Below are 13467 nucleotides of genomic sequence, written 5' to 3' on the forward strand. Positions count from 1 at the left end.
ACAGTTAGAGCTGCAGTATTTCTGGTCAGGTGATCTCTTCCTGTTACAGTTAGAGCTGCAGTATTTCTGGTCAGGTGATCTCTTCCTGTTATAGTTAGAGCTGCAGTATTTCTGGTCAGGTGATCTCTTCCTGTTACAGTTAGAGCTGCAGTATTTCTGGTCAGGTGATCTCTTCCTGTTACAGTTAGAGCTGCAGTATTTCTGGTCAGGTGATCTCTTCCTGTTACAGTTAGAGCTGCAGTATTTCTGGTCAGGTGATCTCTTCCTGTTACAGTTAGAGCTGCAGTATTTCTGGTCAGGTGATCTCTTCCTGTTACAGTTAGAGCTGCAGTATTTCTGGTCAGGTGATCTCTTCCTGTTACAGTTAGAGCTGCAGTATTTCTGGTCAGGTGATCTCTTCCTGTTACAGTTAGAGCTGCAGTATTTCTGGTTAGGTGATCTCTTCTTGTTACAGTTAGAGCTGCAGTATTTCTGGTCAGGTGATCTCTTCCTGTTACAGTTAGAGCTGCAGTATTTCTGGTCAGGTGATCTCTTCCTGTTACAGTTAGAGCTGCAGTATTTCTGGTCAGGTGATCTCTTCCTGTTACAGTTAGAGCTGCAGTTTGGTAGTATCTCTTCTGTTACAGTTAGAGCTGTAGTATTTTGGTCAGGTGATCTCTTCCTGTTACAGTTAGAGCTGCAGTATTTCTGGTCAGGTGATCTCTTCCTGTTATAGTTAGAGCTGCAGTATTTATGGTCATGTGATCTCTTCCTGTTACAGCTGCAGTATTTCTGGTCAGGTGATCTCTTCCTGTTACAGTTAGAGCTGCAGTATTTCTGGTCAGGTGATCTCTTCCAGTTACAGTTAGAGCTGCAGTATTTCTGGTCAGGTGATCTCTTCCTGTTACAGTTAGAGCTGCAGTATTTCTGGTCAGGTGATCTCTGAGGCAGCACACAGACCATCATGAAATGGTGGTTCAAGGCAAGAGATGTAAAAGGGCAATATTTACTTAAATGTATATTCCAGTTTGATAAGATTCTTTAATATGTCACTTAATTTGATATCTGTTGCCCAAGTATTTATTTTGGGGGTATAGTTTACCTTTAGGGCAGAGACACACACTGCTATTTTGAGAGATTAGTCGCCCAGCGAACAAATTGCTTCTTTTTCAGGCGATGAATCTTCCCAAACTGCCTTCCCGCCGGCTAGAATATAAATCACCGGCGGGATGGCACTCGGATTGCTTTGGCTTTCTGAAGTCTCCCAAAGTTTCCTTGTGAGGCAACTTTGCAGAATGAAGCGTGTATAGATTAATATAGAGCAGCAATTAAGAGGAAAGGTGATGTTCTGCATTGAATCAATTGCTCTAACACCTGCACCATCAAGGGGAAATAACCCTAAGGAGCCAATCATATGCTGCACAGCTTTTAACCTTTGTATCGCTTTTAAAATGTTTTTGTCATTATGCAAAGGTTGCAGGATCTGTAGTGTTTCCTCCTTTAATTTAAATCTATTTTATATTCCTCCCTCTCAGTTATTCAGTGGAAGGATTTTTAGACAAGAACAAAGACACATTATTCCAAGACTTCAAGCGGCTGATGTATAACAGGTGAGAAAACACCGCAGGGAAGGTCTGGCTGCATGGTACAAGGACAGCCAATAGCGTGGGGGCTATACATCATGGCTCTTTCTGATTGGTTGCAAATAGGGATAACAAGTGGTGTAACTACTGGGGGTGCAATCACACCTGGGTCCACAAGAGCTTTGACAAAACATATTGAGGCCTTAAATCAAGGGGCTTAATCAAGTGACTGCCCTTACAGTACAGAACCCCTTCCTCTCCTGATTGTGACATCTCCTTCCCTGTTGCAAAGTTCCCTTGATAATGTGCTTAAATAACATACATCTCGTTGTTGTCTACAGCATAATATTGATGAACATATGCCCAGCCAGGAAGGAAAGTATTCTATATGACAAATAACAAAAAGACAAAGAGCTCTGGATAAACGAGGCCATGTGAGGCCATGGCACTGCCGCTCATCAGAGGCTTAAATGCCAAGGGGAGAATTATCCCAGATTATATATTTTATCACCACTTCATTAAACGGTTCCCTCCATCCCACAGTCTCCCTCACCCCCATTAATTTGCATTCCGCTGACGAGCCGCTATCATTAAGCCGCTGCGTGTGCCTCTGAGTGTCAGCTCTGTGACCTGTGGCATTTGCAAGCTGTAGCCGTGCCCAATTAGAAAGCTTTGGGCGCCAGATAAAGGGAGAGAGTTGCGGGTGGGAGTCGTATAAGCGTCGGCCTGTCATTTGCATCATCTGAGCAACAAAGAATTTATGAAATGTGAGAAATGAGAAGGAAAAGGAGCCAGAGCTCAGCTGTCAATCATATTTAGGCAAATGAGGATCTCAGCACCCGCTCTTTATAGCAACACCTCAGCCCTACACTGGGTCACTTACACTACGGATACGTTTAATCCAGCCCAATTTAATTCTGCCCTTCTCCTCTTTCCCTTAGTCTCCTTTTCTCTCCCCTTCTCTTCCACTATTTCCCTTTCTGCAGGAGAGGCAGCAATGGTCTCTTATATTGCAGTTAAAGGAAAACTATACCCCCCAAACAATGGAGATCTCTATAAAATGATATTGCATAAAACAGCTCATATGTAAAACCCTGCTTCATGTAAATAAACCATATTCATATTAATATACTTTTCTAGTAGTATGTGCCATTGGGTTATCATAAATAGAAAACTGCCATTTTAAAAAATAAGGGCCGCCCCCTCAGAGCCTACGATTCACGGTGCACGCAAACATACCATACATGTTAGGTCACATGAGCCAAATAACAGTTCTGTGTTTTGCTTCCACACTTCTTCCTGTTACAGTGAGAGCTGCAGTATTTCTGGTCAGGTGATCTCTTCCTGTTACAGTTAGAGCTGCAGTATTTCTGGTCAGGTGATCTCTTCCTGTTACAGTTAGAGCTGCAGTATTTCTGGTCAGGTGATCTCTTTCTGTTACAGTTAGAGCTGCAGTATTTCTGGTCAGGTGATCTCTTCCTGTTACAGTTAGAGCTGCAGTATTTCTGGTCAGGTGATCTCTTCCTGTTACAGTTAGAGCTGTAGTATTTCTGGTCAGGTGATCTCTTCCTGTTACAGTTAGAGCTGCAGTATTTCTGGTCAGGTGATCTCTTCCTGTTACAGTTAGAGCTGCAGTATTTCTGGTCAGGTGATCTCTTCCTGTTACAGTTAGAGCTGCAGTATTTCTGGTCAGGTGATCTCTTCCTGTTACAGTTAGAGCTGCAGTATTTCTGGTCAGGTGATCTCTTCCTGTTACAGTTAGAGCTGCAGTATTTCTGGTCAGGTGATCTCTTCCTGTTACAGTTAGAGCTGCAGTATTTCTGGTCAGGTGATCTCTGAGGCAGCACACAGACCGTCACAAAATGGTGATTCAAGGCAAGAGATGTTTAAATATATATTCCAGTTTGATAAGATTCTTTAATATGTCATTTAATTTGATATAAACTATCTGTTGCCCAAGTATTTATTTTGGGGTTATAGTTTACATTTAGGGCAGAGACACACACTGCTATTTCGAGAGATTAGTCGCCCAGCGACAAATCACTTCTTTTTCGGGCGATGAATCTCCCCAAACTGCCTTCCCGTCGGCTAGAATATAAATCACCGGCGGGATGGCACTAGGATTGCTTCGGCTTTCCGAAGTCTCCCAAAATTTCCTTGACAGGCAACTTCGCAAAATGAAGCGGTTTGAGTGCCATCCCACCGCCGATTTACATTCTAGCCGGTGGGAAGGCAATTTGGTGAGATTACAGAAGCGATTTGTCGATGACTAATCTCCCGAAAAAGCATTGTGTGTCTCTGTCCTTAAAGGGTTAGCTCACATGCTCCATCTAGTGGCTACACTTCATACTGCTCTATATATATATCCATATTTAGATTCTTAATCCTATACAATCCTGCTGCCATTACACACTGCATGAATGACCATATATAATGGGATCAGGCCCGGACTGGCAATCTGTGGGTTCTGGCAAATGCCAGAGGGGCTGCTATAAGGTGCCATAGATAGTCACTATTTTGTGGGCTGGTGGGGCTGTTTGGGCCTCTGTGTACTTGAAATGCCACGGCCTATTTTAATTCTCAGTCCAGGCCTGAATGGGATCATACTTGCCCAGAACATATACACATTCCTATCCAGTGATAACCTTTAGATCTGCAAAAAGCTCTTTAACTGGAAGGAAACCTGCTGATAGGGGCTCTGGTTACTTAGAGCAAGGAAGGTGGGACATTTGTGGGAGTTAAATGATAGAACAGCATTATTTACCACTGCCGCTGGACAGCTGCCCATATATTTATCCTTCACGTCGCTACAGGGCGCCAGCAGCATAAACTGAGCGATATGGAACTGACACTTATCTCTAACTGCCAGCAGTTAGCTGCTTCATAACAAATAATGGAAACTACCTAGAGAAAGTATATTGTTGCAGTCACTGAGCAGTCGGGGATGTGTGGGTCTGACTGAGGCACCTTAGTGGTTTGTGCTTTAGGCGATTTCCCTGGTGGGGGGGGGGGTGAGTGTGTGATTGTGCCCCTCGCTCACTCTCAATCCATCTCCCATTCAGCAAAGATCCAGTACTGACAGACATGTGGCCGGACGGACAGCTAAGCATCAGTGAGGTCACCAAGCGCCCGCTGACAGCCGCCACCCTCTTCAAGAACTCCATGATCTGCTTGGTGGACAATCTGGCCTGCAAGGTAAGAGCCCGTGGGACCAGCAACTGAGAACAGAACCTGGGCCTGGCTTTACTTTAGAGAAGAGATAATATTTCCCCAAGGGATCAAGCCCAGAGTAGAAGCTGATGGGACCTCAAATAGCAGCTGGATACAGGGTTATTGGGTCAGAGAAGGTATTTTCTTAGGGATTTAGGTCATAAATGTCTCCCCTGCAACTGCACCAAAGCAGCCCGTAGAGTTGCAGGGGGTCCCAGGAGTGTAGGGGCCCCAGTGAGGTCCTAATTATTGAGCATTTTCAATATATCTTATAACTTAACACAATGTTTTGAGGCCCTAAATTGATTTTGCTGTGGGGCCCAGTAACATCTAGTTACACCAGTGTCAATGTGCACTTGTTTTATCATTAATGCATTCATTATATAGAATACATATATATATAATGTGATATGATTATTGTTGCATACAGTTTTGTTATTACCGACCCTCTACTACAACCCAACTCCCAGCTCCCGTGACAGCCCAAGGCTAAGGTGCTTCAAAGGAACAGTTCAGTGTAAAAATAAAAACTGGGTAAATAAATAGGCTTTGCAAAATAAAAAATGTATCTAATATAGTTAGTGAGGCAAAAATGTAATGTATAAAGGCTGGAGTGAGTGGATGTGTAACATAATAGCCAGAACACTACTTCCTGCTTTTCAGCTCTCTAACTCTGAGTTAGTCAGTGACTATAAGGGGAGCCACATGGGACATAACTGTTCAGTGAGTTTGTAATTGATCCTCAGCATTCAGTTTAGACTCAAAACCAACAGATATGTCCCATGTGGCCTCCCCTCAAGTCACTGATTGGTTACTGCCTGGTAACCAATCAGTGGAAAGCAAAAGAGCTGAAACATTATTAGAAACATTATTTATTTTGCACAGCCTGTCTATTTACCCAGTTTTTATTTTTATACTGAACAATTCCTTTAATACCGCCATAAAGAGCGCCGTTTATCCCTCTCCGTTGCAGTCAGCAGCAGGCCTTTATAACGCTGCCCGTCTTATTTCTGCCATTCTGCCAATGAAAGGGGGAAGCGCAGGGATTTGCCCATCTTTTGGCTTAATCATCTGGTGGGACAGACTGACGGCTCCAGAATCAGCAGCAAGGAAGGACTCACTCGGGGGACACTCGCTGCCATGGCAACAGAGAGACACGAGCTGAACCACCGTCGTTTTTAACCCCTTCATGGCCAGCGCTGGCCTGCGTATATGGAAAGTACTCGGTGCCCTATAAATAACCAGTGGCCATTATTAGCACTGTTGTCAGTCTCCTTTCATATCGGATGTGTGCAAGGGATTCTGGGAGTGGCAGTAGGATGGTTATTGGGGGTTATTAAGAGAACTGCACAGAGTTTGGGATATAATTAGCCCACGGCACAAGAGAGGTTGATTAGCAACCTACACATTTGCTCTAAACCTACTAAACCTAATGATGATTTCCCTGTTCCACAGTCTTCAATCAGCAGTGAATGCAGCTTTTATTGATCTGCTGCAGGTAGAATAGTCCAAACCAGCATATCTGAGTCAGACTGGGGCTTGTAGGACACCAAGAAAAACCAGTAGGCCCTGTAGACCCAAGTCCGCTTCATTCATTGGTGTCACAGGGGGCCCATAATGCCACAAGGATGATCCTTGATGTTGTAGATGTGGTGGGTTCCAGACACCCTGATGTCAAAGCATATGATTGCTTGAGCTAAACTAATGAACTGGCACTAGCATTGCTCCTGATTCCAACTGTTCTTCACTCCGTTTCCACTGCAAGGAAGACTGGGCATCTGGGAGAGGCTGCCCAATGAAAGGGTAGATCCGCTCACAAAAGATGGCCATCAAGGGTGTAACAATGACAGCTCTGGGGCCTAGGATTGTATGTGTGCCAAGCCGAATGTCTGTCGAGGCCCAGAAAAAGGTTTATTGTGGGGTCAGTCATCTTCACCATTGGTGACCTTGGTTAAGGTCAGTGCCATATGGATTCCAGCACTAGAAGTTTGTTCTCAGTGACATTTAGCAACTCCCAGTGGGATGATCAAGGTCCCAGATATTACAAATAGGGATCACAATCCCCACTTTGTTACTAACAAAGTACTTAGCTGCTCAAATAGTAGACTGGGGTCCAGAACCAAGTGACATAGGCCAGATATCTGTACATTGGTGATCATGAAAAACTCTCCAATCTTAGAAGTCCCGGTTTCTCTTCTTACCCATCATAGAGACATCTTGTTCTCATCTTGCCCTGATGTCTCTATTTTGCCCTACGGTCTCCTTATTGTTCCCCTGTGGGTCTTGCCCTACTGTCACTATTTTTTCTTACTCCATCTTGCTCTAGTAACTCCATCTTGTTTTACAGTCTCCATCTTGTCCTGCTGTCTCTGTCTTGCCTATTGTTGCCATCTTGTTTTCCCGAAACCATCTTTCTTTAGTGTCACCATTTTATATTTCTTAGGCCATCTTGTCCTAGTGTCTCCATCTTGCCCAACTACCACTATCTTGTCTACTCTCCATCTTGTCTTGCTGTCACCATCTTGTCTTCTTTACTTTTATTCTGGTGTCTGCATCTTGTGCTGCTATCACCATCATCTTGCCCTGTTGTTCCATCATGCACTCCATATAGTCAAGAGGGTCATTACTGAGCTTTCCCCTACTCTTCTCAGTTCACTAAGCCTATTAGCCCCCCTAATTGATAAGAAATAAAATAAATAAGTCACCACTATGCATTCTAGTGGCACGGGCGCTGGCTAACATAGTTTGTTATTAGCTGTATGTAATCAGGCCACTCATTAGACAATACAGTGGGAGCAGAAACTTGCCAAACATGGTGGCTCTGATCTGTCTTCTCCTTCGCTGGTGCAGATAAATGAAATACCCGATACATGAACCTGCTTTGCCGCTACATGAACTCAAAGTACAATTCTGCGTTTCCTTTTGAACCGTATAAAGGTTAATGAATATGAACTTGCCCATGGTGTCTAGACGCTGCTTTTAATTCAATTGTCCATCTGTCTGTGCAACCCCATGTGACCCAGTAATGGGAGAAAGGCATCAATCTGTTATTTATGGATAGGAAACAGCTGCCCGTCCAACGTGGAGGTGTAATGTGTCTCTATCAGCTCTTCCATCTTCCCTTGTGCACCCAGCAAGGCACCCTGACATCTGCCAGAGATCACGCCAGCTCCGCAAATTCACAGACATGGCTTTATTTCCAGGAGGTTGGGGAGTGGTGATTAAATATGCCTGAAGAAATAATGTCACTTTTTATTGAACTAGAATTTGACATGAGTAACAGGGAATAGGAAAAAAAAGGGAAAACGTTCCGGTGTCACAAAAAATGTCGGCAGTAAAGTCAACTCACCAATAGCATCAGGGGGTCCAGGTGCTCAAGCCCCAGACCTTCAGCTCAGGGAGGCAACAATAGACATGTGGATTTGTTGTGCCACACTTGTTATTGAACCCTTATTTAATAATATCCACTTTAGTTGATCATTAATGTGCACCTGTTATATTGCCCCAAGCAAGATAGGGGGGGATCCTTGAATTCAGTTGGGGGTTGGGAGTCTATATGTTCTATATCAGTGGCTCATGAGTGACATGTTGTTCGCTAACCTCTTGTATGTTGCTCCCAGAGACCTAAAAGCAGGTGCTTAATTTAGAATTCCTGGCTTGGAGAAAGTTTTAGTTGCTTAAAAACCAGGTGAACTACAGAGTCTCCCGTAGACTGCCAGTCCACATAGGGGCCATCTTGGATGCAGGGTAGTTTTGTATCCAGACCATGGGGTTCCAAATGGTGGAAGGTCTGTCTATTGTGATGGCTGGATCATAGGAGGACACGTCAAGTAGGGCTTCTGTAGCTTTATGAAGATGTTTGGTGTCCTGCTAGGAGGTTCTTCAGTAGCGAGACCCTGAACTCATTTATGAACCCACCCATAAATGCACACAATTCATTAGGGTTCTTCTGTCCAAACACTCTCCTGCAGTTTCACATGACTGCCAATACCTCCAACCATTCATCAGCAGAAGCAAGATGGACCCACTGGCAGCCATGTAGACCCAGTACCTATCATAAGCTGATTTTGCTATGAGACAAATGTGCAAAGTGAGATGAAGGCAGAGAGTGGAAGGAGTCCAAACGCTGGTTATTATAATGAAAGAAATAGGCGACTGGTGGAACTGCCCCCATAATAGGTGTCTCTTCCCCGAGGCCTGAGCTGCTCATTATCAGAAGGTCACTGAGGACAAACTAGTGGCAGGTGATTTGTCAGCCCAGTTGCTAAAGGGAAAGATGTGTTCCCGGCCATTGCTGACAATTTCTCCTGAGATTATCTGTCATCACAGGTGAGAGGAACTGGCTGCCGGCTCATTAAACATTTTAAACCAAAACGCCGCCAGCAAATCTGTTGTGATGGAGCCGCACCACTGGGAAAGCTGAGGAGCAACTGATACCTCAAAGGGCTTTTCTACCAGGAGAGCTCAGCTCTTTTTCCTCATGAAATAACAGATCATTCAAAGCAAGTTTCTAGCTGGTGCAGGAGGGCTGAAAATGCCTGATCTTTTTCTGACCCAAACCTGCACCAACCTTAGTGATTTCAATATAAAAACAATTTTCCAATTGCTGGGTAACTGCAGCCCTTGAAACATTTATTGGAGTTCGTTTGCTCTTTGCAAGTGAAGAGATCAAATCCCTGTTTTCTGTTTTTTACAACAAACATAATTGTATGGGCCCAAGTAGCTGCACATTTACTATACATTCTGGGTTGTTGTTGGAGCACTAGAGCCGGTATAGAATCAGCTGATCCTCATTGTCCATGAAGCTGCCATTCTGCACATTTATACACTTATGCCAGTGAATTGCACCTCATTTGGCTAAAACTAATTGTTTTTGTACTTGTGGCTCCGTTGTTCCTTCCTTTTCCCTGTTTTATTCTGCGCTCTCGGTGTTGCACTTTACAGGGTAACGGAGCAGGTTTCCTAAACGCCAGAAAGTGGGACAAAGTGGCGACACCTGCCAACACGGCGCTAAATCATTTACACTTTCTCTCTTTCATCTTTCTGCTTTATGAATCCGAGACATTAATTGTCAGTCTGTGCTCTCAGGGAACAAGGTCTGTCTCGTGCGTTCTACGAGAGATTACACACAGTGAATGGAACATTTTCTGATTGGACCAGTGTTGTTAGTGGAGTACCGCAGGGCTCTGTACTAGGTCCCTTGCTTTTCAACTTGTTTATTAATGACCTGGAGGTGGCCATTGAAAGTACTGTTTCTATTTTTGCAGATGAGACTAAATTGTGCAGAACTATAGGTTCCATGCAGGATGCTGCCACTTTGCACAGTGATTTGTCTAAACTGGGAAACTGGGCAGCAAACTGGAAAATGAGGTTCAATGTTGATAAATGCAGGTTATGCACTTTGGCAAAAATAATATAAATGCAAGTTATACACTAAATGGCAGTGTGTTGGGAGTTTCCTTAAATGAGAAGGATCTTGGGGTCTTTGTAGATAACAAGTTGTCTAATTCTGGGCAGTGTCATTCTGTGGCTACTAAAGCAAATAAAGTTCTTGTATAAAAAAGGGCATTAACTCAAGGGATGAAACATAATTGTGTCTCTTTATAGGTCCCTGGTGAGGCCTCATCTGGAGTATGGGGGCAGTTTTGGACTCCAGTCATTAAGAGGGATATAAATGAGCTGGAGAGAGTGCAGAGACTAAGTGCAACTAAACTGGTTAGAGGGAGGGAAGAGTTAAATTATGAGGGGAGACTGACAAGGTTGGGGTTGTTTTCTCTGGAAAAAAGGCGCTTGTGAGGGGACATGATTAGACTTTACAAGTACATTAGAGGACATTATAGACAAATAGCAGGGGACCTTTTTACCCATAAAGAGAATCACGTACCAGAGGCCTCCCCTTCAGACTAGAGGAAAAGAAGTTTCATTTAAAGGAACAGAGTAGGGGGTTCATCACAGTGAGGACAGTGAGGTTGGGGAATGCACTGCCGGGTGATGATTCAGTTAATGACTATAAGAGGGACTTGGATGATTTCTTGGACAGACATAATACAAAGGCTATTGTGATACTAAACTCTATAGTTAGTATAGATATGGGTATATAGAATTTAATTAAAAGTAGGGAGGGGTGTGTGTATGGGGCTGGGTTTTCATTTCGAGGGGTTGAACTTGATAGACTTTTGTCTTTTTTCAACCCGATTTAATTATGTAACTATGTAACGAGGATGTGCAAGTTCAGTTGTTGGCACTGGAGCAGAATTTAACCCGTGCTCCACAGAGTGGTTCTGTGCTGTGGTTGAAGCCTATCATATGCCACTCATTTTGTCTTTCTTAGTATTTCATTCTGGATGCAGGCCATGCACCCAGGGGGTGAGAGCTGCAGTCCCTGATGCAATTGCACCCGCCGCACCCCCGTTATTTCAGTTGACTTCTATTGCACCACAGGTGTGTTTTGCCTCGGACTAAAACTGGTCATACATGAGCCAATAAAAGATGGTGACTCTACCCCTCGGAGTCTGAGTGGGCAGCTTTGAGCCTGTGCATGGAAGCCTCCTGATGGCCTGCTCAAATAAATATTATGGCTCTGTCCCTTGGAGTTGGATAGGAGGCTTAGAAGTCTGTGTAAGGAGGCCCCCTGATTGCCAGATTAAAGATGGTGGTTCAGCGCATTGGAGTCCAAGTTGGCAGTTTATGAGCCCTTGCATGGAGGCCTCCTGATGTCCTGCCCAACATATATTTGACCAAAAATCAGCCCCATATTTATTGGCCATAAGGTGAGGAGCACTGGTGCATTGATGGTGCCCATTCCCAACCTGTCTGAATAGATTTGGGGCACAATTTACCAAATACACAGTCGTAAGTGAAGTGGAGCAAAGCCCGCAGGTTTATTGCGTCAATAGTGTCACATTTTGGGGGCGGACAGGAAAATTGTTTCTTTATGAATAGATTTGGATCCATTCTTTGGCAGATCTTTTAGTGTATGGTCAGCTTAAGCAGGGTGTCTCTTTCTGAAATAGCCATCATTATATTACCTGCCAGCCTATAAGCGACCAGCAGGGACAATTCCACAGCTGCTATGTGCTACCCTGTTATTTGGCCAAGGTTATTATGCACAGGAATCCAAATGTATTTGTATATTTCTTTTAGGGGCAAATTCACTAAGAATCGAAGTTGCGGCAGGCGCAACTTCGCCGCTCTTCGCCAGGCGAATTTTCGCCAGCGCTCCGCAAATTCACTAAAATGCAAAGTTGCGCACAGGGGTAGCGTTAATTCGCTATATAAAGCAAGTTGCGCTAGCGTTGATTCGCTATATAAAGCAAGTTGCGCTAGCGTTGATTCGCTATATAAAGCAAGTTGCGCTAGCGAAGGCTAATTTGCATACGGCGCGAAATTCAAATTTCAATGGAGGAACACGTATCTGCACTACAAATGCCTAGAAAACCTTCAAATCTGCCAATAAAAATTTTATTTTGCCCTACACATGTGCCCACTGTCTAGGTAAGTTGCCATGAGTCAAGGAAATGTAGGGGGGAGGAAGGGGAGCCCCAAAAAAAATTCGATCTTTTTCAGCCTATCAGCCATCATGTAGAAAACACGCCAGCGTTTTTTGGGACTTAGAAAAAATTTTGACTTTTTTTTAAACAATCCCTATCTACTCTATTGCGCTTCGCCAGGTCTGAGGTGGCGAAGGAAGTCTAGCGTAAAAGGTAGCGTTCGCTACACTGCGCAAGTTAGTGAATTTGCGTAGTTTCGTCGCTAGCGAAAATTCGCCTGGCGTAAGGTTGCGAAGTAACACAAAGCGAAACTACGCCAGCGTTCGTTAGTGAATTTGCACAGTATCGAAAATGCCGAAAGCTAGCGAAAAAACGCTAGCGTTCGGCGCTTCGCGCCTTAGTGAATTTGCCCCTTAGTTTCTATGGAATGGAGCTGCCACAGTGTTGAACATCAAATAGTTCCCACTGCTGTTTTTTTTCCCATGGTTTCTTTGAGTCCAAATTGATCATTGTAATGCTCCACCCAAGCCCAATGTCTACTGTTCATTTAAGGATTACCCACAATCTCATTGCTTGCTCACCTCTGATTGGTAGAAATAACATGTGATCTACCCCTGTCTCTTGCAGGAGCCGTACTATGTGCGCTGTGTGAAGCCCAATGATCAAAAGGCCCCCTACCTGTTTGATGAGCAGAGATGTCGCCACCAGGTGGAGTATTTGGGGCTGTTAGAGAATGTTCGTGTCAGGAGGGCTGGATTTGCCTATCGACAGCCATACGAGAGATTCCTGCTCAGGTACAGTTAACTGGGAATAGAGAGGGGCTTGGTATAAGTGCAGAGTAAAGGTGGGGATAGGGGGCCTACTTGTATGGAAATTCAAATAATCTACCCACTGACTGAATGGACAGATACCCTACAAGGGGCCATACAGATGTACAGCCACCTTTGTGTTGTTATGTTTGTTCAAGACGAAATCCTGTGTCCCTTTGCTCCTTGTTGATCAGGATCAATCATCCAAAATCCACCAGGAAGGCTTGGTCTAAACAGCCCCCAAGTTGCCACAGATGCCTAAACATAAACCAACTTCTGAATTCTGGGCAAACCTTTGAGCACTCCTGGATGAGATTATCCCAAATTAGATCTTCTCCAGGATTAGGCTGGACCTATGGAACATATATGCACCATGAAGCCTTGAGGGATCCAAGA

The 13467-nt window shown here is 44.2% G+C and overlaps 1 protein-coding gene across 1 annotated transcript in view; it reads left to right on the plus strand.

The window, feature by feature from the left end:
• Positions 1-13467, plus strand: part of LOC108719791 (unconventional myosin-Ig) — a 93287-nt gene that overhangs the window by 28634 nt on the left and 51186 nt on the right. Inside the window, exons 13-15 of the mRNA XM_041567293.1 lie at positions 1515-1589; positions 4625-4757; positions 12890-13056. Of these exons, the coding sequence (XP_041423227.1) occupies positions 1515-1589; positions 4625-4757; positions 12890-13056 (375 nt within the window). The remainder of the gene's footprint in view (positions 1-1514; positions 1590-4624; positions 4758-12889; positions 13057-13467) is intronic.

Source organism: Xenopus laevis, chromosome 6S, assembly GCF_017654675.1.
Source record: "Xenopus laevis strain J_2021 chromosome 6S, Xenopus_laevis_v10.1, whole genome shotgun sequence".
Classification (NCBI taxonomy): Eukaryota; Metazoa; Chordata; class Amphibia; order Anura; family Pipidae; genus Xenopus; species Xenopus laevis.